Source organism: Clinocottus analis, unplaced genomic scaffold, assembly GCF_023055335.1.
Source record: "Clinocottus analis isolate CAN_PGR_092001 unplaced genomic scaffold, fCliAna1.0.p SCAF_3, whole genome shotgun sequence".
In the NCBI taxonomy this organism is placed as follows: domain Eukaryota; kingdom Metazoa; phylum Chordata; class Actinopteri; order Perciformes; family Cottidae; genus Clinocottus; species Clinocottus analis.
In genome coordinates, this window is record NW_027176042.1 from 5,231,607 (window position 1) to 5,257,539 (window position 25,933).

Genomic DNA, 25,933 nt, shown 5'->3' on the forward strand with positions numbered 1-25,933 from the left:
TTACAGTCTACATCTGGGTGCTGGTAAAGCTTGTTTAAACTACCACAAGTCTGCATTTATCAGAGGTTTATGAAGACTACGCACTGGTGATGTTAATAATCTGGAGATGAAGAAATCTGTTTTAAGATGCAACAATAGCTGCCACCTGCATTCAGGATGTTCATAACAAATGTGCTAATCCAGCAGTGGAGACACTCAGCTCTGTGATTCTGTAGGTCCATTAAGTTCACACTGTCCTCGAGTTTGACTGAGTGTGTACAAAAACACTTTTAGTCACTAATCAAATGAAACACGTTGGTAAAATGGCAAACATAAAACAAGTTTGAAGAAAACAAAACCAAGGTTAAAGTGTGAAGTGAAATATCCCGTGACGGTCATACTGATCAGAGAGTTTAATAGCAAACAGACTGTAACAAAAACTAAGCCCCTCTGTGAGGCCTCCACAGCCAGATATAGGAATTCATAAATTGGAAAAAGTATGCGAGACGCTTAGGGAAGTCGCCCGCAACATTGCAGACATAGAAAACCTCTGCATCTCTGCCTCGGCCTCGCTCACTCTCCGTCTTGCAGTCATTTATGCTACCGGAGAAAATATGCGTTTTTACAGTCCACCATGTGTGGACCCACTTCGCAGCAGACACCCGACCCGCAGAGCTGACCCGCCGAGCCGCTCCCCGTCGGACTCCGCTCGGACTCCTCTCCCCTAACCCGTCCTTCCCACGGACACTGTGCGGAGCAGTGCCTCGCGATGATGTGCATCCTGGTTGACCAACTTGACCAGCCCAACCCCGTCGGGTCATCAACAATGCATGTTGTCCATACCAACAACCAACCAGTCACATTTAGTTATAACAAAACTGCGGCAGTGCAAAAGCAACAGCGCTGTGGCTTGTTTATGATTAAATACAACTGCAAATGTATAAAACAGTAACATAATCAGCATTTCACTCACCAGACACACGTAACCCTCTATGGGAAAGGGGTCATCAGTAAGTCCTGAGATTCTAGGTTCTAGGTGAGACGCCAGCTTCACTGACCAATCACATTGCATAATGGTCACGCGGGCCCTGTGACCAATCACACGTCTAGGGTTAAAGGGCTAATCTTACATAGAGGAAGACAGGTGAAATGTGATTGGATAAAAAATGTTGTTAAACAGTAAATGACAAAATAAGCTAATATGCAAAAATAATTATAGTACATGTAGTGTATTTGTGAAAAACAAGTACAATACAAAATAGTTATAACTTTTAATTATAAAAAAACTGAAAAAAACAACATTTCTTTTTCTTTTTTTAAATTATAAAATAGCTATAACTTTGTGAACAGCTACAAATGTTAAAAAATCCTTAAAAATACATTCACAGCTCAACAATTATTGAAGGGATCATCTTTTATTTATTATCTTATTTTTCTAAGCAACACACACTCCGTGAAATCAGGAAAAAGAGGCTGGGGCTTATTAGGTCCCTTCTACGTAATTATTGTTTTTCTTTTAATCAAAATTCCAGATATTACTCCTTCTCGCTTTCTTTTAGACTAGTTCTCGGGGTTAACTATTTTCAGGTTGAGGGATTGATTGAAAGAAGTTTCTGTTATGCCCACAGAGGCAAAAAAACTTTTTTTTTTTTACTTAAGAGCTATAGTTGCTGGGAAAGATTTGAGGTTGCTTGGAGCAATAGAGCAGTAATCCTTTCACAGATTTAGAAACTGCGCAGGATAAACTGTCAAGCCTTCATCTGAGCAGAGACAGTTGAAAAATATCATAAAAAGCCTCTCGCTTCTGAAAAGATAAAAGTTTATCTGGGAGCATCCTTAACTCTTTTCCCCCCTATCTCAGGAGCGGGCCAGATCTTTTCTCCTCTTGCAGTGGAATTTCCGCGGCGTTTAGCTGTCGACAGTGGCACGTGGTTCTGCCATGAACGTATTTTCCATCGCCTTTATATTTAAATAAATCCGAGCTGATTGAAGAGCAGAGTAGCCTTGGCGTGCGTCCACAGTTGGAGATCTTCCATATGGTTCCAGATCCCACTCAGCTGCCCACTTCCTCCACTTATTGTCTCTGTAAACGCTAGTGTAAAGTTGCCTGTGAACGAACAAAAGGAAACCGCCGTCCTCCCTGTGTCATGCATAGTGTCACAAGCTTGTAGCGCGTGGGCCGGTGGAACACATTGGCAGATTTGGCTCAAGGGACTTTTTGATGCAATTAGCAGAAATCTAATTCTCCCACGAAGACGGATAAAGAAAAGAATTAACTTCTCTGCCAAAAAACAGACTCACAGAGAAGAAACTGCACATACAACGTTCCAAACAAAAGGAGAAGCTGTCTAAAACAGCTAATTAAAAGATACTGTGTGTGTGTGTGTGTGTGTGTGTGTGTGTGTGTGTGTGTGTGTGTGTGTGTGTGTGTGTGTGTGCATGCATGTGTGTGAAGGCTCATATTCCATTTCATGAAACCAATCTTCTACTCTACCTCTCTTTCTGTGGTGGGCTTGCTATCCTAAACACTAAATATAGCACTTCTTTTCTGATTTTAGAAATAGTTTGGCTTTTTAGCTTGCAGGAGCAGTTCTTTCTTCAAAATTCTTTGGTTTCACCTCCGAAACAAACGTTGGTCGTTTCAAACTTTTATCCCTCTAAAAATCAGGATCAGTCAGTGTCTTTCCCTTTGAAAAACCAGGAAGGTGTGCTGTATTGAAGTTCTTCATGTCATGAGATATACACTTTGTGGCTTTTTTATATCTTTATCGGTGATTTGTGTTTTGTGCATATTCACTGATTATCAGAAAATAAAATCGAGCGATGGAATGTCAGTCAGATTGGTTGGAGATTGTGTATTATTATAGACATTTTTGGGGTTCATGGTCCTATGCTCTGATCTCAGTGTTCTATTCTATAGCGATACGCTTTTGCATAAGGCTTTTTCGCAACGCTTTTTCGCAATGCTTTTTCGCAATGCTTTTTTTTGCAATGCTTTTTTGCGTTGTTCGCAACTATTCGTGTCCATGCATTGACTTTTGCATCTACCTTTTTTAAAAATGTGCAATGCTTTTAGTGTGAATGCAGCATATGACCTCAGGGTTGATTTGCACTGATCTCAGGCTTCTATGTGGGTGTTATGTGCGTTTCTGGATCGCTGACTTGTTGGGACGCTCCCTCTCTCTCCTATCCACCTCTCTGTCCTCCATTCCGTCCATATACTATCTCCTTGACTTTTTAGACACTTCATTAAAGATTCACCAGACTCAAATGGAGAAAAAAGCTGGCCCGATTGCGCGCACACACACACACACACACTCAGAATTTAATGGACTGTCGTGCACCGAAACCCCCCAAGTTTTGCTTTACTCATCAGCCACAGCGAGAAAGGGTCCTCTGAAATCAGTAGAGGCTCCTCTACTACTTTGTTGCGTAAGCGTTTGATTAAACGTGATGCAACTCTGCAGCATACAAGGACAATAGGGACACGTCCACCGGCACTCATTATATTTGTTCATTACTTTGCAGCAGCGTGGTGTTCGTCGCTCATCGTGTGATCCAGGTACTTACATTCAATTTGATTCAAAATACTTTATTTGGCCCTCAAGGGGCAATTTAAATCAAGTAAGCGTGTACGCAGGAATACACACACATAAATGAAAAAAAAAAACTGATCTGAGAAATACAAATGTGACAAATGTGTAGGATTTGTATCAGAAAATTATACAACATGGTATATATAGTTGCAATATTGTATCCACACAATTTTAAATCTGTTATTATCTAAACTGTTAATATTGCAATTAGGGAAGTCTAGATTAACGGATTTGGCCATACCTGCGGTTGTATAAGTCACGGTTGAACTATTATGGGAATTGAAGAAGCTGTGGTATCTACGGAGTCCTAATTCCTGCATGGAGACATGCTTCTTGTTTGTTTTTGTGAAATCTTGTCTCACTAGAGTCATGTAAAACGTGTGTGTGTTTGTGCGTTGTTTTTGAGTGTTTGAGTGTCATGCCGCTCACCTGAAGCTTTGTATCTGCCAAAAAGTGCATTAAATCAGCAGTGAAGGCGCATTTAGGATATATAACATGACCAGGGAGTCACGTGAATTGTGGATTAATTACACAGTTTAACCATTATAGTGTAAAAAAAAGGTGTTTTACAACTTGCATTCTATCTACTGTCCATCAGGGTGCAACTCCTTTGGTTTTATAGAAGTCCATCAGAAAAGCACTCTACTTCTCTCTTGATTGTAAACATGAGTTTATGGTCTCAATCTCTCGTTCCAAGTGTTCTTAAATAGCGTGATGTTCATTCAGTAAATCATGGTTAGAGTCAAATAGACCATAACGCAGGGTATGGTTTAGGGCGGGGCTACTGTGATTGACAACATGTGTTCATCGGTTGCAAAAAAGCAAAGATGGCGATGGTGAAATCGGCAAATTCATGGTCTATTACTACAACCCTCAACCTTAACTACATTCTAGAGCACACACACACACACACACACACACACACACACACACACACACACACACACACACACACACACACACACACACACACACACACAGTGGTTACGTTGCTGGCTAGCTGCAGCTACAGTCTATATTGTACATTGGAAAGAAAAAAAGCAAGCTTATATTTACTATAGTTACTAATAGGTCCTTCTCACAGCAGCCATTCTGACATGTCATTGTAGGGTAAAGAAAATGTTATTAACATAAATTATCGCCTTCTTAATTATAATAAATTATGGCCCCATTTAGGTATGCCAGGGCATTGTAACAAAGTTGAAGGAAAAATAGCAGCAGATGAAAACATCCCATCCATGAGGAGTGAAGAGGAGACTTTCCCCTTCCTCAAATAAATATAAAACAAACTGGATACAATAACAGTGTTTTAAAAAAAAAAATAATGATAATATACTACAGCTGCCTACTGCTTGAATTTTTAGCGCTGGGAAGTACTTTTGTTTGCTTCTTGTTTGTGAACATTGAGGAAGCACATGAGGTAGATACATAAGTGGTTGTCAAGGTGAAGTTCAGAACACCATCCGGGCAGGATGAATTCAAATCAAGGTGAGCTGTAACAACAACAGCTTGTTCCAAAAAGCTCAAGTTTTTCAGCACAACAAAAACAGTCACAAAGACACACACACACACACACACGCACACACACGCACACACACACACACACACACACACACACACACACACACACACGTATGTGCTGTATACACAGGCGTATGTATTATGTATTCTTCCTTGCACCGGTTGAAATTGGTTAACCATTTTTCTTTGATAAAACAGAAATGCTTTATTGCTTTCAACCAATATTCTGCACCTGTTTTTTTCTTGTGGATTTCCTCGCTCTCAAAGAAACCACAACAAAAATAATGTCTGCTGTATAGAGCCCTGTTTCGAAAAACAAGGACTCTTTGCAGGTACTTGTTTTTGTGCTCTTGTTTACTGGCATCAGGCAGAATGATCTTCCAGTATGATGCTGTCACTGCCGCATCAAGAGACTGTGATGCAACAGTGAGCCAAGTGCCCCCTCTCCCACTGTGAAGTCAGGGAGAACAGTTCACAAGTGAATGGTAAACAAAGGGCTCTGTGACTGCTGGGCTGTTTTGGCAGCTGTCAGCAGAGGCAGAAAGTCTTTAAGTTTCTGTCCACGAAGGAAATCGGCAAAGTCAATGCACAGACGCGCTAGGTTGCGAAAAAGCATATTTTCCGCCCGGCGGCGCGAATGATGCGTTTGACTTGCGAGTTGAAATGTTCCAACTCTGGTGAAAAATTCAAGTGACGATGAGTTGTGTAAGCCAATCAGTGCTAAGAAGCTCTGCTCACCATCACTGCTGTCTTGCTGTTGCTGAATCAAACTGCTGCTTTGACGTCTGAAGTAGCGCTGGTAGCAGCCGTCATTCAGATGATTGCATCAGATGACATCATTCTTGATTGCAGTTTTTTGTCAATGCCTCCCGCAGCGGCCGCCTTCTCTCGTCTGGATTCCAGGCGAGGCGCAGCTCTAACGAACGAGCTTATTTGCAACGCGTTTGGTATTGTTTAATGCAGAAAAGGTTAGAACATTTAGAACATTTAATTAAAGCAGTAATCTTATTGTAACCATAAGAAAAGTGTTTTGTTACCTAAACCAATAACCACACAGACCTCAAAAAGGTATAAAGAAACAGGGTTGTTTAAAACATTTAACATCGGCAGTATAAAGAAAAGACAAGTTCTGTCTCAGTGGCTTTAGCATCACTATCATGTCTGATAGTCTGTGCTGATTGGCTAGCATTCTATAACATATATATATATATATATATATATATATATATATATATATATATATATATATATATATATAGACAGAGAGAGAGAGAGAGAGAGAGAGAGAGAGCAAAAGAAAGTATAAAAATTTAGGTAAAAACAAGTAAGTAAAGAAGTAAAAATGCAACAGTGAAAAACAAACAATAATAATAAGTAATCAAAGTAAAGTGCACGGAATGAAGTTGAATGAATGAATGAAAATGAATAAATGAATGAATGAATGAAATGAAATGAATGAAAAGTACTTTATTAATCTCCAAGGAGAATTTTTTTTTGTCATAGTAGCAGCATCCCACACTTACAGACATCCAATGAAATAAACTAAGCTAAACATAAATAAAATAAAATAAATAATAACAGGAACAGGGATAACAGATATATACAAAAATAAGAAATATATATATATATATATATATATATATATATATATATATATATATATATATATATATATATATATATACCTGTGGTCTACATACATGCATATATATATATGTATAGAAACATATACATAACAAATAACTGCGGTGTATTCAGAGATTAAATTAAATGCAAATGGAAATTAAATTAAATGCAGTGTATTCAGGGGGTTAGATTAAATTAAATGTAAACAGAGTGCAAACCGAGTGTAATGTGCAAAATGCAAAATATATGTATGTAACATATATATATATATATCTATATATATATATATAGATATATATATATATATATATATATATATAATGTATAGATTTGTATGAAAGTGACAGGTGAAGGTAAAGTGACGAGTGTGTTTAGGGAAGGGAAGGTCCTGGGGGGACAGAGTCAGTCAGTGGAGGACGTGGGCTCTATTGATGAGCCCGACTGCTGCTGGGAAAAAACTGTTTGTCAGTGCGTTTACATGATGGTATCAATTCGAATTTTGCTTTAGTCGGAATATGCTATCTTTCGGGGCAGAAGGCAGAGCTGAAGGCCACAAACAGGATCCTGGCGTAGGTTCCTGGGGAGTCCAGATGCTGGAGGATGTAGTGGAGGGCCAAGTTGACAGCATTGTCTGCAGACCTGTTGGTCCTGTAGGCGAACTGCAGGCGGTCCAGCAGTGGGCCAGTGACTGCGGTTGCATGCATTCGAATTACTGGCTTAATCGGACTAATATCGAATTATCCCGTTCATGTAAACACCTTTGTTCGAATAATTGTGGTCTGACTACGATCCGAATAACACCCATGGATAACTCGATCCGACTCAGTTGATAATTCGGACATCCCAGCATGTAAACGGTGAATCAGATTAGGAACTGGACTATGTGCCTTTGCGCATACTCAAGATGCTGCTGCCCTCTCCCTCCTTCCCTCCTTCCCAGGTCGTGACCTGTCACGGCCGGCAGAAACAAACAAACGTAACAGTCGGGTTACGAGCCTATACTGCCTTGGGTGGGTGTTCCCGCTAGCTCCCTGATGTAGCCAGCTAGCGCTGCTGCTAGTTCCCTGTTTGCTCTCCGCTAGCTCCCCGACAACCACCAAAGGTAGCAGGGTTCTCTCCATTATGAAGCGTGAAGAGGTCAAGCGGAGACGACTGTATCATCACTTGATTTAATGAAAACAGCGCCACCTATCGTATCGGATATGACATGCTTTCGGCCAATGATTCGATTTATTCACTGCCATGTATATTAGGATAATAGCAGTTGCCCCGAAAGAGAGCGTAGTCCGACTAAAGTAAGATTCGAATTAATACCATCATCTAAACGCACTGAGTGATGGCCTTGAGGAGAGACAGGACCAGGCGCTCTAAAGACTTCATGACCACATAGGTCAGGGTGACAGGCCTGTAGCCATTGAGTCCTGTGATCCTGGGTGGTTGGAGGACGGGAATGATGGTGGAGGCCTTGAAGCAGGCTGGGACGTGGCATGTCTCCAGGGAGGTGTTGAAAATGTCAGTGAACACCGGAGACAGCTGATCAGCACAGTGCTTCAGGGTGGAAGGGGAGACGGAGTCTGGGCCCACTGCTTTGCGGGGTTCTGCTTTTTGAAAAGCCTGTTGACGTCTCTCTCCAGAATAGAAAGAGTCATCACTAGGGAAGGTAGTAGGGGAGAGAGGGTAGGTACAGAGGTGTGAGCCCCTGATGGGCTGGGGTAGGAGGGGCTGGAGGATTGTGGTTGGACGATGGGCCTGTTGCGTTGGCGTCAGGACTGCTGCCTTTTCTTTCAAAGCGGCAGTAGAACTCGTTCAGCTGGTCTGCCAGGCGGAGGTCGTTCATGCAGTGGGGGGTTTTAGGCTTGTAGTTGGTGATCTGCCTGAGACCTCTCCAGACAGAAGCAGTCACTTGCTGAGAGCTGATGTTGCAGTTTCTCAGAGTACAGTCATTTTATAACTCACCCTGGAGCTAGATGGAACACAGCTGTCCTCACAAAAGCTGATGTATGAAGTTACAGCCTCTGTGTGCTCATCCAGACTGTTGGTAGCAGTCCTGAAAACATCCCAGTCAGTGCAGTCCAAGCATGCCCGAAGATTCTCCATAGCCTCACTGGTCCACTTCTTGAATTTCCTCACCACAGGTCTGCAGAGTTTTGATTTAATTGATTGTCTGTGTTTGGGGAGTTCATGGCTGAGGTTTCCTTTGTTAAAGTCCCCCAGGACAATAACTAAGGAGTCCGGGAAGGTCCGCTCCACACACCGTATCTGTTCGGCGAATGTCCACTGTGCCTCCTGCACGTTGCCCTGCGGCGGCATGTAAACATCGACCAGGATGAATGAAGCAAACTCACGTGGGGAGTAGAATGGTTTGCAGTGGATGATGAGGGATTCCAGGTGTGGCGAACAGAGCTGTAGAATCATTTTTACGTCGTTGCACCAGCTGTTGTTGGAGTAAAAGCAGATTCCTCCTCCCTTCGCCTTGCTGGTGAGCTCCGTGTTGCGGTCAGCTTGGAACAGCTGGAAGCCAGCCAGCTGGAACGCAGAGTTCGGAATGGATCAAAAGAGCCAGGTCTATGTGAAGCACAAAACGGAGGAAGTGGAAAAGTCTCTGTCTCTCCCCACCAGCAGCTGGAGTTCGTTCAGTTTGTTGCCTAGTGAGCGGACGTTGGAGAGAAATATGCCCGGCAGCGCTGTGTGAGATCCCCGTTTGCGGAGACGCATGAGCACCAACACACTGAGGCTGCCATCTGCGGCGTCATTTTGATTGTGATGTTGAACTCAGCTTTGACTCGTGGTGCAACAGATCTCATTATCGATCCGAGACTGAATCCGCACAAAAGAAAAAAGGGAGCCGGCCACTGATCAAGTTTTTTTTGTCGCTGATACTATTGGATTATCATTAATGATCCAGATTAACAGATAAAGATGCCTCTGTTGTTTGATAATAGCAGCTAGTCTACAATAATCCAGACTATTCCTTTTTTTGCCACATCCTAAAAATCATTTAAACTGCTCTGAAGTCTGTAAATCATGAGGAATTCTAAATGTTGTCCTTTTACTTGTTGTTTTTTCATGAAAGCCCAATTAAAATGAATTAAAAGATTTTATTCATGGATTCAAACTAATCTTGTCATTAGGCGTTTTAAAGATGTACCATAAGCTGCTTAGAGCTAGTGATAACAGTTCATAATTCAAACAATTCTCTATCTATTTTATATCGCTCGGAAAACATCTTTCTACATCAAACATCAATCTAAGCTCTCTGACGACTTCAGTGGCCGCTGATGTTTGGACCACTGACCAAAATGCACCCAAAAAGATTAAAACCAAATTGTCTGGTCTCTGCTGTATGGAGTTTGACTGACAGAGCGGAGCAGGAACAGAGGTGGTCGGGGTTATAGGAACTTGTCAGATCTATAGCTCATCACTGTCAGCTGCCAGATAGCTTAATGAGATTGTCTTGAGAGTCATGTTGCTCACCTGGAGCCTTATAGCCACCAAAAAGTGCCTTAAATCCGCAGTGTAGGAGCATTGAGGATATATAAAATGACATGGGAGTCATGTGAATCATGGATTTTTTCCACGGTTTTCACTAATATCAAAAATAGTTTAGCTTGCTCTGTTTTTTCATCGCCTTTATGCAGCTTTCAAAACCAGAGAAAACTAAGTCATTAACATTTACAGCAAAAAAAAATTATCGTGACTTCCTTTTTATCAAAGTAAGTTTGAGCAGGAACTTGATCAGGTTCGGACTTCTTTTCAGTGTGTCACATTCTCTCAAACATTTTCTGATTGACAACTTAAACACCTACAAAAGAAGCATCAACACTTTAGGAGTTACAACCAGTAGTTGGTTGTTTTTCCCCTCTCACTGAATGAACATATTGATTGGCATAATGTTGACTTTCTCCTCCTCTCTTCTCTCTTGTCTTTCCACCAGTTCGGTCGGACAGAAGTGATCGATAACACGCTGAACCCCGACTTCGTGAGGAAGTTTGTTCTTGATTTCTTCTTTGAGGAGAAGCAGAACCTTCGCTTTGATGTGTAAGTGGAAACATCGTCACCTTTTCCCTCTTTGTTACACCAGAGAATGACTTCAATCAAGCCTCATATTTGGGCCCGCTGACTCCCATCACTATGTCTGGAAGCCTTGTGTCCATGCTGATTACCATAAAAATCTGTTTGACTGGATTGCAACCATCAAATAGTTTGATACTAAATGAGCATTATCAAACGCTATGTTACAAATATCTTTATCTCTTTGGTTTTACATCCGAACAACCACAAAATATAGTCAATGTTAAAAAAACCATATCCTAAAAATCATAAAAACTGCTCAATTTAATCTTTTCTTTTGTCACTGAAAAAAAGACAGCCTTGAGCTAATTGTAGCGACTATGGCTCAGTCCTTCAGTCAGAGGAGTGGTGGTTCAATCCCCAGCCCCGCTAATTCATGTTGATGTGCATATGGTGTATAAATGTTACTTAAAGTTTGGAGGGCAGGTGACACCTGGCATGGTAGCCACTGCCATCACCAGCAAGTAGTGTTAAAGCGCTTTGATTGTTTGGAAGACAAGCAAGGCGCAAAACTTTGGTCTCCACCTTTTTAAAAACAGAAATGTCAACCGTCAGTAAATGTATGTAGCCTATTTAACAGGATTCTTGAGGCTTTTTTCTACTCTGTAAGTAGATCGACATACATTTCCCCACGATTTTAGTGGTTTAGCCCCAGTAGACTGAAATGTGGCATCATGGTCAAGTGTGGGTATAGTTCATGCTAATTGGCAAAAAGTGAGCCTGTCAAGTGAGAGTGGCCTAAACAGTAAAAACAAAAAGCCTGTTCACTTGTAGGATTCCTGTAACTTGGCCAGATTAATGAAATGTTTATATTGCACTCCTGTGGGATGCGTCATTGCACTCAGCAGAGAGTTCCTATTTCAATAGTGTGCTGGGGGGCTAGCTCTGCCCCCTATAACTAAGCCACACCCTCTTTCGGATCTAAGAAACTTGTGGCACAATTGCAGTCAGCAGAAAGTTCCTTTTTCAATGGTGTGCTGGGCAGTTTACCCTGCTAAAGTCACCATCTTCTTAAATTTGTGAGTTTTTGATCAAATCCAGTTTCTTAATGTTTTGTGGTTGAAAATTGGTTGAGGGCAAATAAAGGAGCACAGCTTGGCCTTCCGTCATTACCATACTGCCCTTGAACAACGTGATTAAACGTCAACTGTTCCAGCAAGTCTCCATCTCCATTGCCTTTACAGACTTGGATAAAAACTTAGTTCAGTTTCAGTTTTAGTTTACGAGAAGCAACCCTAGTTTGGAGGTACAATTCTGAACTCTGAACCACTGCTGAAATGTAAATCATTCTTGTTTTTTTAATGAGCAATTTCCCCCTCCACTGGTTAATCCTATCTCACAGTTTTGAAATGTTTTATTGATGAACCAACAGTCAGTGCGTTTACATGATGGTATTAATTTGAATCTTGCTTTAGTCGGACTATGCTCTCTTTCGGGGCAACTGCTATTATCCTAATATACATGGCAGTGAATAAATCGAATCATTGGCCGAAAGCATGTCATATCTGATACGATAGGTGGCGCTGTTTTCATTACATCTAGTGGAGATACAGCCGTCTCCGCTTGACCGCTTTACGCTTCATAATGGAGAGAACCCTGCTACCTTTGGTGGTTGTCGGGGAGCTAGCGGAGAGCAAACAGGGAACTAGCAGCAGCGCTAGCTGGCTTCATCAGGGAGCTAGCGGGAACGCCCACCCAAGGCAGTATAGGCTCGTAACCCGACTGTTACGTTTGTTTGTTTCTGCCGGCCGATCTTGAGCATGCGCAAAGACGCAGAGTCCAGTTCCTAATCCGATTCACCGTTTACATTCCGCGATGTCCAAATTATCAACCGAGTCGTATCGAGTTATCAAGGGGTGTTAATCAGATCGTAGTCGGACTGCAATTATTCGAACAAAAGTGTTTACATGAACGGGATAATTTGATTTTAGTTCGACTAAGCCAGTAATTCGTTCTCCTGTTTGACTGTGCACATCACTAAATACACAGTAAAACACAAAAAAATAACGTTTTTATTCAGCCTTTTATCATCTTTTTATTGTCTCATAATTTTATTTTCCCTCTGAATCTATTCAGTTCCACCCTTTTGGGACCCAGTTTTGTCTTTTTAAATTACAACACTTTGCCTTTCAGTTCAGTTCAAAGCCTGAAATTCTAAAGTCTTGTTTAAATAAGTATTTATGAAGGGAATTCAAAGTGAAATCAGCTTTCTGCGTCTGCAATTGAGCACAATGAGCTCTTCTATCTGAATAGCTGCACAGCTTCTCTGTAGTGTCTATATTAGTAACTTTTATTGAGAAGTCACTAACAGACAAGAAGGGAAAGCTCAAACCTTTGTCTCTTCCATTCTTGCCCTAGTGAGGATCGAAGTCCCGACATGGGGTTCAGTGGAAAGACTCAGTATGGGGTCAGTATGAGAAGAGGCCAAAGAGCCTATCACTTCCCCTGCGCTTCACCTCTCCCAGCACCTCTGTGTGTGGTCAATAACTGAACACATCAACAGCACCAGGCCACAGCATCGATTGGGCCGATCAGTAATTACTTTTGGTTTCTGACTTTTTCTTGTAAAAGATGAACATAGGAGATTTTTTTTCAGCCAGGATTACAATCTCATACCAATTATTTTTTTAATGCTGGTTTTTCGGTAGAACCAAATTAATGTATTTATTAAAAATTACAAGGTAACAAAACACCACACCAAATTCTGTTCTCAAACTTAACACCTTTGTTTTATTTGTGTGGTTTATTATTTATTTTTTTAAATATTCATCAGTTATTTATTCACTTTCCTATACATTAATCAGTTACTTTTTGTAATCTACATGAACCACTCTTCATATGGGCATCAATTAGATTATTAAAACTCTCGTTATTTCCTTCTTCCAAAACAGTTGTTAAGGAACATTGGGAGCAAATGCCTAATTGCAATTTCGTTAACCCCTTGAAATGCAATATCTGGGCTTGTTGGCTCTACAAAACCCGAGCTAATCCCAAACTCAGGCTGCTTAGAGTTAAGATAAAGTAAAGTTTAATGCATTTGGAGGGATTTTTATTAAGCAGCAGCACTAATTGTCTTCTACAATCAAGCCTTTTATTTTGGCCTGACAACCTTGTACTATAAATGATTTCAAAATGTGAAGTAAAAAGGTGAAGGGACAAAGGCTTTTAAATCCCTCTATTTATTGCAAGTTCAAGGTGAGTTTCAATAGACGTCTCTCTTCTTCAAGACAGAGACAGAGGCCTGGTTTGCAGATCTATGTGTTTGTCAACTTGGATGTCAAATTTTTAGCCACTGTGCGCCCCAAATCATTTTTTAATCTTTCACACAATTTACTTTTCACTCCCATGTGCAGTGAAACGCAACCTCTGTAGCCCGCGGTAAAGGAGAGCAGCGCTGAGTTCAATAAAGCCAGGATCAGATTTTCATCAGATATTTCCCATCCAGGGACCCATTAAAAAAATGCCTGTATTGACCCCGAGGACATCTCCCCATGAAACCATATATTGACCGTTATTAAATTCCTCATCATTGTGGAGGTTAGATGAGACATTTTGTTGTCTTCTTGCTTCTTCACAGTTCATTTGATTTGAATGCCTTTGTTTCGGCATTTCGGCCGTGCATTGAGCGTAAACGCCTTTGAGCTTTAATCTGTGTCACTATTGTAGATTTCATGCAGCAGTGAGACAAAAGAAAAGCCTAACTTGTAGAGTGACAAGACTGTTATTTCAAATAAGGCTGCAGTGTTCCAATAGCCGTTCAAATTGAATCAGGAGAAAAATAATGAGCTGGAAATGAAATCAGAAATCTGAAAAACAATTGTTATGTGACTGCAAAAGAGTCCACCGAGTCAATAAGTCAGTGGAAGTTTTTCACGGTATATAGGGTCGAGCTTGAAGCTTCCTCCTCTGGGAACCGTCTTAATCTTCTGACGAAGTAAATCATTAATGCTGAATTATTTAGTAGTACAGACACAATGGCAATGCACACACACACACACACACACACACACACACACACACACACACACACACACACACACACACACACACACACACACCCTCTAAATAGTTTTCGCATCATTAGTTGGAATGCTTCAGCATGCTTCAGCATTCCAACTATTGTTCTTCAAATCTTTATTAAACTTTTTCTTTTTCTACTTCTGGGACCCAATGGGGAAATCTTTAAATCATCTTCAACTTCAAACATATACAGGTTCTTCAAATATTCAGCTAGAAACACCATTTAACATTTTAAATGTTGACAAAACCTTTAGTTATTAATCTACGCTTTTACATTTTTCATATTCTTACATTCTCAAATTTTAAAATTATTCAGCTTTTTATCAAAACAAAAAATAATGGTTTCCAATGAAGAACATCTTCAAATCCGCTTTCAACTCCTTCAACTTCAAAAGGTAAAGGCTCTGCCATGCCTGCAGCTAGAGACACCATTTCAAGTTTAAAATGTGGACAAAACGTTCAGCTATTACTGTATCACTGAACTTTTTTGATATCTTTTATAGTGTTTAAACTATCTGCGTTTTCGTTTTATGTTTTTTCCGCACCTTTTCTGCCTTTATCATTATTGTGTGTTGGGCAGCTCAGAGCGGGTGACGTCATACTTTGAGTGGGGAGAGACATGAGGATTTTGTTAAAAACATATTTTAAACTTGCCCTCTACTCCAAACCGTTTACTCTTTGGGCATAATTTATAGCTCAAAATGAGGGAAATCTTGTCTTCTGTTGTAAACTGCGCTCGATAGGAATCCAACAGATTCAGACGTGTTGAAATCCAACTGAATGTGAAAGCAAATCTGTCTAAAATCTGCATCTTCTTGGTCTGTGTGCATCTGCAGGCTGCAGGCACGTGAACGGCCGCACACGAGAACGGGTGCGCACGTGCGTGAACGGTCACGCACGTAAACGGTCACGCACGTAAACGGTCACGCACGTAAACGGTCACGCACGTAAACGGCCACGAACATAAAATGGCCACGCGCGTGAACAGGCGCTCACGCGAACGGGTGCGCGTGCGTCTTAACAGCCGTGCACGTGAACGGCTGTGAGTGCGAGTGAACGGCCGCGCTAACGCATTATTATGGTCGCATGCACGTTCGCGTGTGTGCGCACATGTGTGCAGGTCACTTTGGTTACAAACGTCAGGATTAACAGCTCCACTGACGCTCACATTCACATTCTGAGGTTTAACAGATGGTTTTGTAGACACTCTGCAACCCAATAATATCAGCAGTTTCAACAACTGCGCCTGTGGATTAATGGTTTACAAGTTCGTCTAAGAAGCAGAGGATCAGTGGTTTGAGCTGAGGTTCGACAAGCGGTCGGAGCATCCTTTCCGGCACCCTGGCATAAGATTTTCCCGGGAGGCAGAGCAGTGTGATACCACGATAGTTCGAGCACACTCTCCGGTCCCCCTTCTTAAAGATGGGAACCATCACCCCGGTTTGCCAGTCCATGGGCACTGTTCCTGACCCCCATGCGACACTGAAAAGGCGTGTCAGCCTCGACAGCCCAACAATGTCCAGCGCTTTCAGTATCTCAGGGCGGATCTCATCCGCCCCCGGCGCCTTGCCACAAAGAAGCTCTTTAACTACCTTAGTGACCTTTGCTCGGGATATGGGTGCACCAACCCCAAAGTCTTCAGGCGCTGCCTCCTCCCCAGGGGACATGTTGGTCGGGTTTCGGAGTTCCTCAAAGTGCTCTTTCCACCGCCCGACGATGTCCCCTAAATAAACACAAAAGTAGTCACACAATCGAGTGAGCATCGAGTTCAATGCAAACTGCAACACTTGTCGTTCGTAGATCAGCATTGTAGGGATTTTGTTGTTGCAGGAAGGATGTATGAATCAAGACATCTCCAACACATCACCGAGGTAAAATACCTTTTACCATGCTTGACCTTTAATATCAAATATTTCATGGTTACTTCAGTATTTTTCAACCTGGACCAGTTTTGAGGGAGAACACTGCAGATGTCAGCTGCTAAATGGGTTGTAATGTAATTGCTCGCTTGAAACTCGTCCCCTTCAATGTACAACTATAGGGGATGTTCACATGACATGTTTTCTGCTCCTGGCTACCCAGTGCATTCTGGCCCATCCCAAGGAATATTTTACTTGCTTCAATCTGTCCACTCAAGAGTGTTACAAACAAATTGAGCATGAAGCAACTGTGAGGGATTTTCATGGCTGGAAATCCATTTGTCATTATTTATTTTAGTCAGTGAGGTTCACTGCTTAATGAAAGGAACTTATCGCCATTGTCATCGCGGCTCGTAGGTTTTAGGTGCTCAGTAAAGGCAGGCTCACCAGCACCTTGGATGATTCCAATGAATATATCATTCAACTGGTCATGAACTGATCATTGATTAACTATCAACATTCATAGTAATAACTCATAATATAATTTATCGGTAATATGATAAAATATCCTTTTTGTTGATCACTTCTCTAACTTTTAGCACTGATATCTGTCGTTGGTGACACAACGCAACAAGAATGGTGAAAACAGTGTCTTGGAAACAGGAATAAATGGGTGTTTGGTCTGTTTCTAGCGTGGCCCAGATATGGATTGCACCAGAAGAGTGCTGTGGTCTCCCTGATATGGAGTCATGAGAGGGGATTCCAATAAAAGAGAGCGTCCCAGTAGAGGGAATCAATTATTAAACTCCCACCTCTCCACAGAGGTTATTCTTAGCCCACTGAACCACAATGGATGGATAGATGTAGAGCAAAGTGATTTTTTTAAGGAATGAGATATGAATGACTATTTGTCAAATGCATTGATTGTGTTGTAACTTTGTTATGATGTTCATTCTTCCTTGCTCTCCTTAAGGCTTCTTCCATTTCTCTTCCTGTGAAAGTTTTTTTTTCCTGTGTCGATATTGATTTGAATGGACTGCACTGATCTTGACAAGCAATACATCATATGAATATTGTCAAAAACAGATTTAGCCAGATTTAGCTTCATCTAATGCATTCAAGACATGTCTTCAACAACAGATGACATATATACGGAATCATTTTTTACAAAAAATATTGTTTCTCAAACGGCTGGTCATTTGCTTTTAGAAAATGGTACCCAACAAGAAGAAATTTGTAATTTGCCTTTATTGGGGATTTTTTTCAGTGGTGATTTAAGCCGCTCTAGTAATTATTTGGTGTGTGTGGGGTTGAGTCCAAATAAACTTTGGTGTGTTCATGGTAAAAAAGGAACATGATGTCACCTAGTGCAACAGTGTGGCTCATGGATGTGTTTTTTAATATGTTTTTGAACAACAATGGAGCTACGGCACAGAGAGAGACAATATATCGGGCTTTGATACACATACAATACTTTTACAGGTTTTGCTCTTTTTTGGGATTTGGGATTTGTTGACAGTAAATGTGCAGCACAAAGTTACCGCTATGTCTGTCGCCAGGGAACGGCTAGGTTATGTATTCTGAATCGTCTATCTCAGCGTAATTACTGGACCAATTTTTAAAATGGTTGTCTCCATTAAGCCAAGTTTATGCTTCTGCGTCAGGTCGAAGGCGTACCTACGCCGTAGCTACACCGTAGCTACGCCGTCAACGCACACCCCTACGCCGTAGCCTGACGTGCACCTCCCAAAAATCCTAATTACGCGTCGCGTTGATGCAGACCGCAAGCGCTGTGATTGGTCTGCTCAGAACGTAATTTCCGGCAGTTGCTTTTTTTTTTTAGTGGTCATACAGACCACCTCCGCAAACGTCTTCTCTGTCGCCTGCGTAACAACATTTGCAATATAAGCATTTCCTCTTCAATTTTGATGAGCTCCGACTCTATAATCCCTGAAAGCACACAGCCGCACACACCTGGCAGCATGGCGGTGAATTGCAGAGCAAAGCGGCCCCTCGATGCAGAACTTCGAATCCTGAAGGACGGCATCACGTCGACGGCGTCACATCGACGGCGTAGGTACGGCGTCGACGTGACGCAGAAGCATAAACTAGGCTTTAGTCACTTAGACACACACACAAACACATGGGAAGAATAGGGTCTAGGAGGAAATATTCTTGAAGTCACCCTTGAAGTATAGCCAGCATTTTTTCTTTAAAGTCGTAAGTTGCTCCTACGAAAGTAATTTGGGATTATGGACACATCAACATGGACTAGCTGAGCCGGGGGTTGACCCACCATTCTTTTGATTGAAGGACAACCCGCTTTACCAAATACAATGGGATGGGAATTAACATAACAATGTTACAGGTTCAAAGGTCTTCAATAGCGTGGTGGAATCCCAAAGAGCTACCGTAATGGACCAGAAGGGCCGCAGATGTTGTGAAGAGAGAGTTGTCTTTGTGTTTGATCCAACAGTATCTGACGGGCAAAACTGTTTCTGAGTGCAACCTAATAGAAAAAGGCAGCTGCCTCAGCTCTTGAATCTGTAAAAATGTGCACTCATCCAAGACCCAGCAGACCAGTCCACTCTAGAGCCAAACAAATACTTAAAGAACTAAAACCTAGCCATGTGTGCTAGTGGCTTGATGCCATCACGCTGAGTGCACAGGTGTTGCAATCATTGCTTATTGTAGAAAAATGTAATTAAGTCCGTTCTACATTTTGTTTCTGCACCCTTAAGGAATGAATCAGAATTTAACTTAACACAGCGTGCAGCGGTGTGTAATTAGGTTTTTATATGTGCACCGCTCTCTGGCATTTGCAGAACCGGACTGTGAATAAGAGAGGCCTCATTTAGGATGCAAACTGAATGTGTGAATCACATCCTGCCCACCCTCACATTTTGATACACAGCTTGTAAAATGAATCCTGAAACCTGCTGATGTGCACTGTAATGCAAACATGCAATACGAAACATAACGAGAAATGCACCACATAGGGCAGGAATTCATCAAGTGAAACAAATTATGTAGTTTGATTTTTGCATGCTGTCCATCATTTAGGAACATTTCAAATGTCACTAAAAGTGAATGAGTCTCTGAAGCAATTAAAATGGGTGCTGTCATTAGTGTCCTGTCTCAAGTCAAGTCAGCTGTATTTAATAACTCAACACCACAAATTTGCCCCTTTACAATCTGTTCAGCGTACGACACTCTTTGTCCTTTAACTATCGCTTTGGAGAAGGAAAAACTCCCCCATCCCTATAAAAAACTTTAAATGGTAGCAAATCATCTGATGTCAAAATCAGAGAAGCGAAGAGGAGTTTTGTTTTGAAACAGAATTTTGAACTGAGCCATGTTGGTTTTGAAAAAGCTGACGTTTCAGAATGAAACGGATCACTTTGGAAACGGAAGAAACCTTAGGAAGAGAAAATGAGGGATCCGTCTTCCTGAACGGACAGACAGGAAATAGATGTCTTGTATTCAGAATAACCATCATGATAGAGAGTAAAGAGTACAAATGACAAATTCAAACTGCACACTTTTTAATACTTCAATATAAAGTAAGTATTCAGTAAGTATAAAGTACCCCAAAAAATTATCTTGTTTTCATTTCATTTACTTACTATCTGACATAATCATCTCAACTAAGGTCCACTTGCTAGCTGTTTTTGTTTGAGCTTTCAGTGGTCTACTCTTCTAGTGCCTTTAAAAAGCACTAAACCCCAAATAAACTTACACTTGGTTCAGTTGATATTTGAAGTGATCTGCCTCCACACATGGCAGAAAATGAAGGATGTCAAAACATGTAACTTTTTATCACAGTGTTTGTTTTACTGACACTTACTTAACAGTAATCACCACCACGCTAACTATATGAATCCGCTTAAATAACTTCAATGCACATTTGTAAAGCTCTTACTGCTGAGTTTCACAAGTCTGAGTGAATGTGTTGGCAGTAAGCCAATAGCCAATAACCAATAATCTTAAAAGTCTCTGGTACAAAGAATGCCACAACCTGAATCCCTAACGTAGATTCTGATTTGGTGCCGCTGAAATGTGTGGATTTCAATTTACAAAAGACTTTCAGTTTTACACTGTGAAATCTGAATATTACCATGTGGGAAGGAATGCACACACACACACACACACACACACACACACACACACACACACACACACACAAAAAAAGGCGAGGGAAACGGCAAAATATGAAAGTGACTAACACTGTATCAAAGCATTAACCATTATCAGTGTTCACCTTCATTCGTGCTGAGAAGTCCGCCAGCTCCCCTGCCGCCTGCAATGTAAATCAAGGTCATTAGATTTTTCTGCAACTCTATTGCTCCTTTGCACTCAAATCTCATTTGGCAATCACTCCGGGCTTATCGAACTGTGTGGTAATTTCATTTGATCTCATCCGAGCTCGGCACAGTGCTCAATTTGACAACGCGGGAGAAGGAGATTTTAACAAAGCAAGTGTAGGTTTGAGCGATTTCTGTTGAAATGGAGGAGGGAAGAGTTAGAAGACTAGTGGTGAAAAACAGAGGGTAGAGAAGTGTGTGTGTGTTTGTGTGTTTGTGTGTGCGCGCGTGTGTGCGTGCGTGCATGTGCGATTGTGTAGTGACTGCTTGAAATGGCACCGAGCACTGCATTTGGCACTTTTGAGCCACGGTTGGTGGTATCTGTAGCTGGTGGCCCTTTTACATTCCCTCTCAATTCCAGTGTTTCCATTAGTCCCCGGCTTTTACTCTCCTCTTATAACCCGACTCTAGGCACATGCCTTAACCGAGGAAAGCAGCAGGCGGTCTAAGTGATTTTAGTGGGCACTGTGGTTGTATTCTTTCTCCAAAATAACTTCCATCATTTTATGCCCTCTCAATTGGCGCAGCGAAAAAAAGTGTGTGCAGGATTTTTTTTCTTCTGAAAAACTTGCTTTCCCACCTATTCTTGATGCACAAGGTGTTGGTCAGTTCATTACACAGTTGTCAGTCCTGTCACGCTTCAACATTGCGTTGGTTTCTTTTCTGACAATGCAGAACCCTGACCTGTCTATCACAGAGGTACGAGACCGAGGGGTGAAGTGTGGTGGAGGAACAATTTTGTTGTATAAACCACACAAATACTTTTGGGAGGAAACACAATTACTGCCTGGATTATGGTCGACAATATTTATACCAAGCCAGGACTTTTCTTTTTTTCACTGTAGGAAAGTTATAGTAATAACATGTAAAAAAAATGTTCATGTCAGCTTGCTACTGTAGTTTCCATTCCAAGTAGGTAATATCAAGAATTTACAACCAGAACAATACCTCCCACTTGGTGAAAAGAACCACAGAGGTGTCACAACCAGCCACAAACCATATTTTTCCTCAAAACTTTGATCTGAGGAGAGTCCCCTTGAGATGTTTCGTTTTCAAGGGGGCACAAAATCTTGGAAATTAACGGACAATCAAACAAAAGATAAGTCTATAACAGGTTTCTACAGGTTGCCATTGGCATCTTTATGTTTCATGTGCGTTGTAGGGATTGAAATCAAGAACCTGTTCTTAACTGAAACCTGTTTCTGACTCAGAAAATTTAACAGAAATCAATAAGGGAATCGATAAAGAGACAAGCCAAAAAGCAGAAGCAATGGTACTAGTATCATTAAAATCTTGTCAATTTCTGTCCCTTGTGCGTTGGGGCACAGGCATCTGTTTTAAAGATTTATTAAACCGCGGTGTGAGAAGTTCATTTATTCACCCGTCAACAGCACAAACAGGCATGCACATTGATTCAGTTGACAAAGAACCAGATAGACATAGACACATCAAGTTCTTCTTCACCACTAGGCCACAGTAGCACATCCAACAGAACCAGAAGGCTAGACAAACACTGGAGCACAAAGCAACCTTTTCACCTGTTTGGGCTCATTGCATTGAGCTCCTTGTTATTTATACCTTAATCACCTGAGGCGGATGAAGGTATGTCATTAGTTTTGCAAGCATTTGGTCATTAACCAAAATATTGGACACATTTAACATGTGACCTGAAGGTAATGCTAGATGTAAAGTCAATCCATCATAGGGGACGTGTATAATTCATGGAAACCATGCAATGGCTGTCAAAATATTTCAGTCAAAACCAGAATGGTCCAGCTGGAGAGATCCCCATTGACATCAGGACAATAGAAAGTCTCTATGTTTTCCGCTGCAAACTAAAAACACATTTTTTCCAAATATACCTTGAATGAAAAAAGATATCAAAAAACACTTTAGTAGCACTTAAGTGGCACTTACTGATAGCACTTTGTAGTTTGGCTCTCTTTAAGAAATTGTCCTGTCTTGTTGTTCTGAGTTTGTACTCTCATGATTAAATGCACTTATTCTAAGTGGCTTTGGATAAAAGCGTCAGCTAAATTAAGTGTAATGTAAAAAATGTGTGCACCAGAGACAATCATACGGCAGCATGTGTTTATTTGTTTAAATAAGCCGCGCAACTTCCACTAATAACACTAAGTGAAACGCGACCTCAAATATTTGGATTGACATGTAACTTCCAAAGTTAGGTAATATTAAGAACTAAATAACAAACAATCCTCAAGCCTTTTAGATTAACTTTTAGTTTGTTAGTTTATTAGCAAATGTGATCTGAAATTGAATAATAGTCAGGGGATCACAAAGTCAATAGACCTCACTCTGGGAACCATAAAATTAAAAAAACTGAAAATTATCAATCTTGTTCCAATCTCTCTAATCAACAGGATAGTAGTTTCCTTTCAGGCCAAAAATGGTAGACGCTGATGGAGTCATGGAGGTAATTGTCCTGTTAACATGCGTGAATGCTGGAATAATGAAGATTTCTTTGGACATTGATCATTTTGCACAAACAACTATTTGGTCGTGAAGAGCGTACAGACACTTTCCAAAATGTAATTATAAAATGAGTCTGATAATTATGCATGTGTATGTTTAATATTTTTGCAAACCTAGAGAAGGGAAGGAATAGGAAATGGGGGAAAAAGAAGTAAAAACCAATATTGAGAGACGCTGGTGGGCAGTTGTAAGAGAGTAAAGGAAGAACAAAGCAGGGCAACCAGGGACATAAACAAACTGTCCTCCCAACATTCCTGCTCACAAACTATAGTTTCCCTTTGAAGTGCAAACATTGCTGTAGAGTGTATTGGAAAAAAAGCCTCAGTAACTGTGGAAGTTTGGTGCCAGCAAGACATTGAAGACTCTGCTGTTGACATGTTTTAAGTGTGACAGTTATGTTCCATTATGTTGGCTTTTCTCTCACCCCCTGGCTAACAGGGGAGCAGTGGGCCCACAGGGCTTCAGCAGAAACACTACATCATAGAGGCTTTGTCACTCAACTTCTTCAATCCCGCCTGCTCTCTTGAGAACCGAGTGCCCCTGAGATATACAGAGCAGCTTCATGGTTAAGTTGACACAGCTAACGCAGTACAGTACTCTGTGCTGTTCTTCCAAAGAACTCTTTCTACAACTTCTCTCTCTCTCTCTCTCTCTCTCTCTCTCTCTCTCTCTCTCTCTCTCTCTCTCTCTCTCTCTCTCTCTCTCTCTCTCTCTCTCTCTCTCTCTCTCTTACACACACACACATCTACTTTAAGCAGCCTTGGAGCTTCTGCTGGAGAGAGGATTTTAATTACTGTCGGGTTAAATGGCTCTGTAACCAAAGTTGAGAAAGATCAGAAAATAGGTGAAACAATATCAGCAGAGTGTGTGTCACCCTCCATCCTCTAGCTAACAGAAATATCTAGAGAGAAATGAGTAGCTCAAGGGTACACGTCTGTGTAATATTATTCGACACATGAGTGGATTGCCTTTGTCAAACATGAACAAAATCCTTTTTCAAAGATGACGGACTTAAGAGGAAGTCCTCGGGGAGACAGTAGCCTAAAGAAAGAGAGAGAAGCAACACGGCCGCTAGAGAGGAAATGGATTCAATCTGGATCCAAGTGTTCATTATTTAGCAACGCTGCTCTAGATCTATACATTTTTTATTTAGCTCCCTTGATTCATCCCTCCTATGCGCACCATATCTAATTATTTAATTAGCATACAAGATTTTTTATCTTTTTTATTCCCAGGACAGCTTTGAATTATCAGTGTTGCTTGTCTATCTGTCAAAGAATACACAAGGGAGGTTTTTCTTTTTTTTCTTCAGGGACAACACTGTTTTTTCTATCAAGTGTCTGTTGTCTTCAGTTAAAATGTCTAAAGTTGTCTGTTTTTTTGGTTTGATTGTAGGTACAATGTGGACACAAGGAGCTCCAACCTTTCAAAACATGTAAGCAGCCTTTTAGAAATGCTATTAATATCTTCCACAATGACAGAAACTTGTATGGAGGCCTGAAACGACCAAAAAATTGTGAAAAAGAAAGAAAAAGGAAATTAGTTGAATAGGTCAATTAGTTGAATAGGTCCTGAAAAAATAATACCGTCATCTGAATAATTGAAAGGTACTGTAAAAAGAAACAAAGCGTTAAAGGTTTTCTTAACGACCAATGCTCTTCTTAAAAAGTACTTATTTTCAGTTCGTAAAATAAATTACGAACTCTTTATTTAGCTATTGTACAAATTTCTTACTAGCTTGGTTAATTTAACATGTTTAACTCCAATATTTTGGTCTTATAGTTAATAATTGATCTGCTCCTTTCTCAACCAAATATCAGAAAATTCATTTCAATAAATACAATTTCAAGAGAAAATGCAAACTTTGCCAGATCACTACAATGTATAATCCCTAAATGAAATTAGTGCAATGCCTAATTCCAGCAATAATTATCATTAATGTACTCCCCCCCCCCCCCCTTCTTTTGACAGTATATTTGTTTTAGAATACACTTTTGATATCAACTTGAGATGTTTTCATTGTGTCTTTTCAGCTTTTCCTCTAACTTGTGTCCTTTTCTTACTGCCTACCCACCTGGATGAGCAGAAGGTATTTTGACATTATACGACTCCCTCTTATCGGCTGTTAAACATGTTATCTGGATGAAAGTCCTGTACTGATTCACCAACCGCACAATCTGCACCTACCCCTGACTTTTGCAGACTATGATTAGGAACATATTTGTGATATGTAAAAAAAAAAAAAACAATGAAGAAAAAAAACACAATACATATCCCATATTTCCCATTTTGAAATGGTAATAATGAAATAAATGTTCACCAATTGTTGTTCAATTCTTTCCAGGATTGTTAATATTGGACTGATTTTGAGATGCACGTGTATACTTGTGGCAGCTTTAGGTAG

General features: G+C 40.8%; 1 protein-coding gene across 1 annotated transcript in view; it reads left to right on the plus strand.

Moving 5' to 3' along the window:
- The window catches only part of LOC137796321 (copine-9-like), a 130,804-nt gene that overhangs the window by 27,860 nt on the left and 77,011 nt on the right, over positions 1-25,933 (plus strand). Inside the window, exons 4-5 of the mRNA XM_068594193.1 lie at positions 10,657-10,760; positions 24,925-24,964. Coding sequence (XP_068450294.1) covers positions 10,657-10,760; positions 24,925-24,964 — 144 coding nt within the window. The remainder of the gene's footprint in view (positions 1-10,656; positions 10,761-24,924; positions 24,965-25,933) is intronic.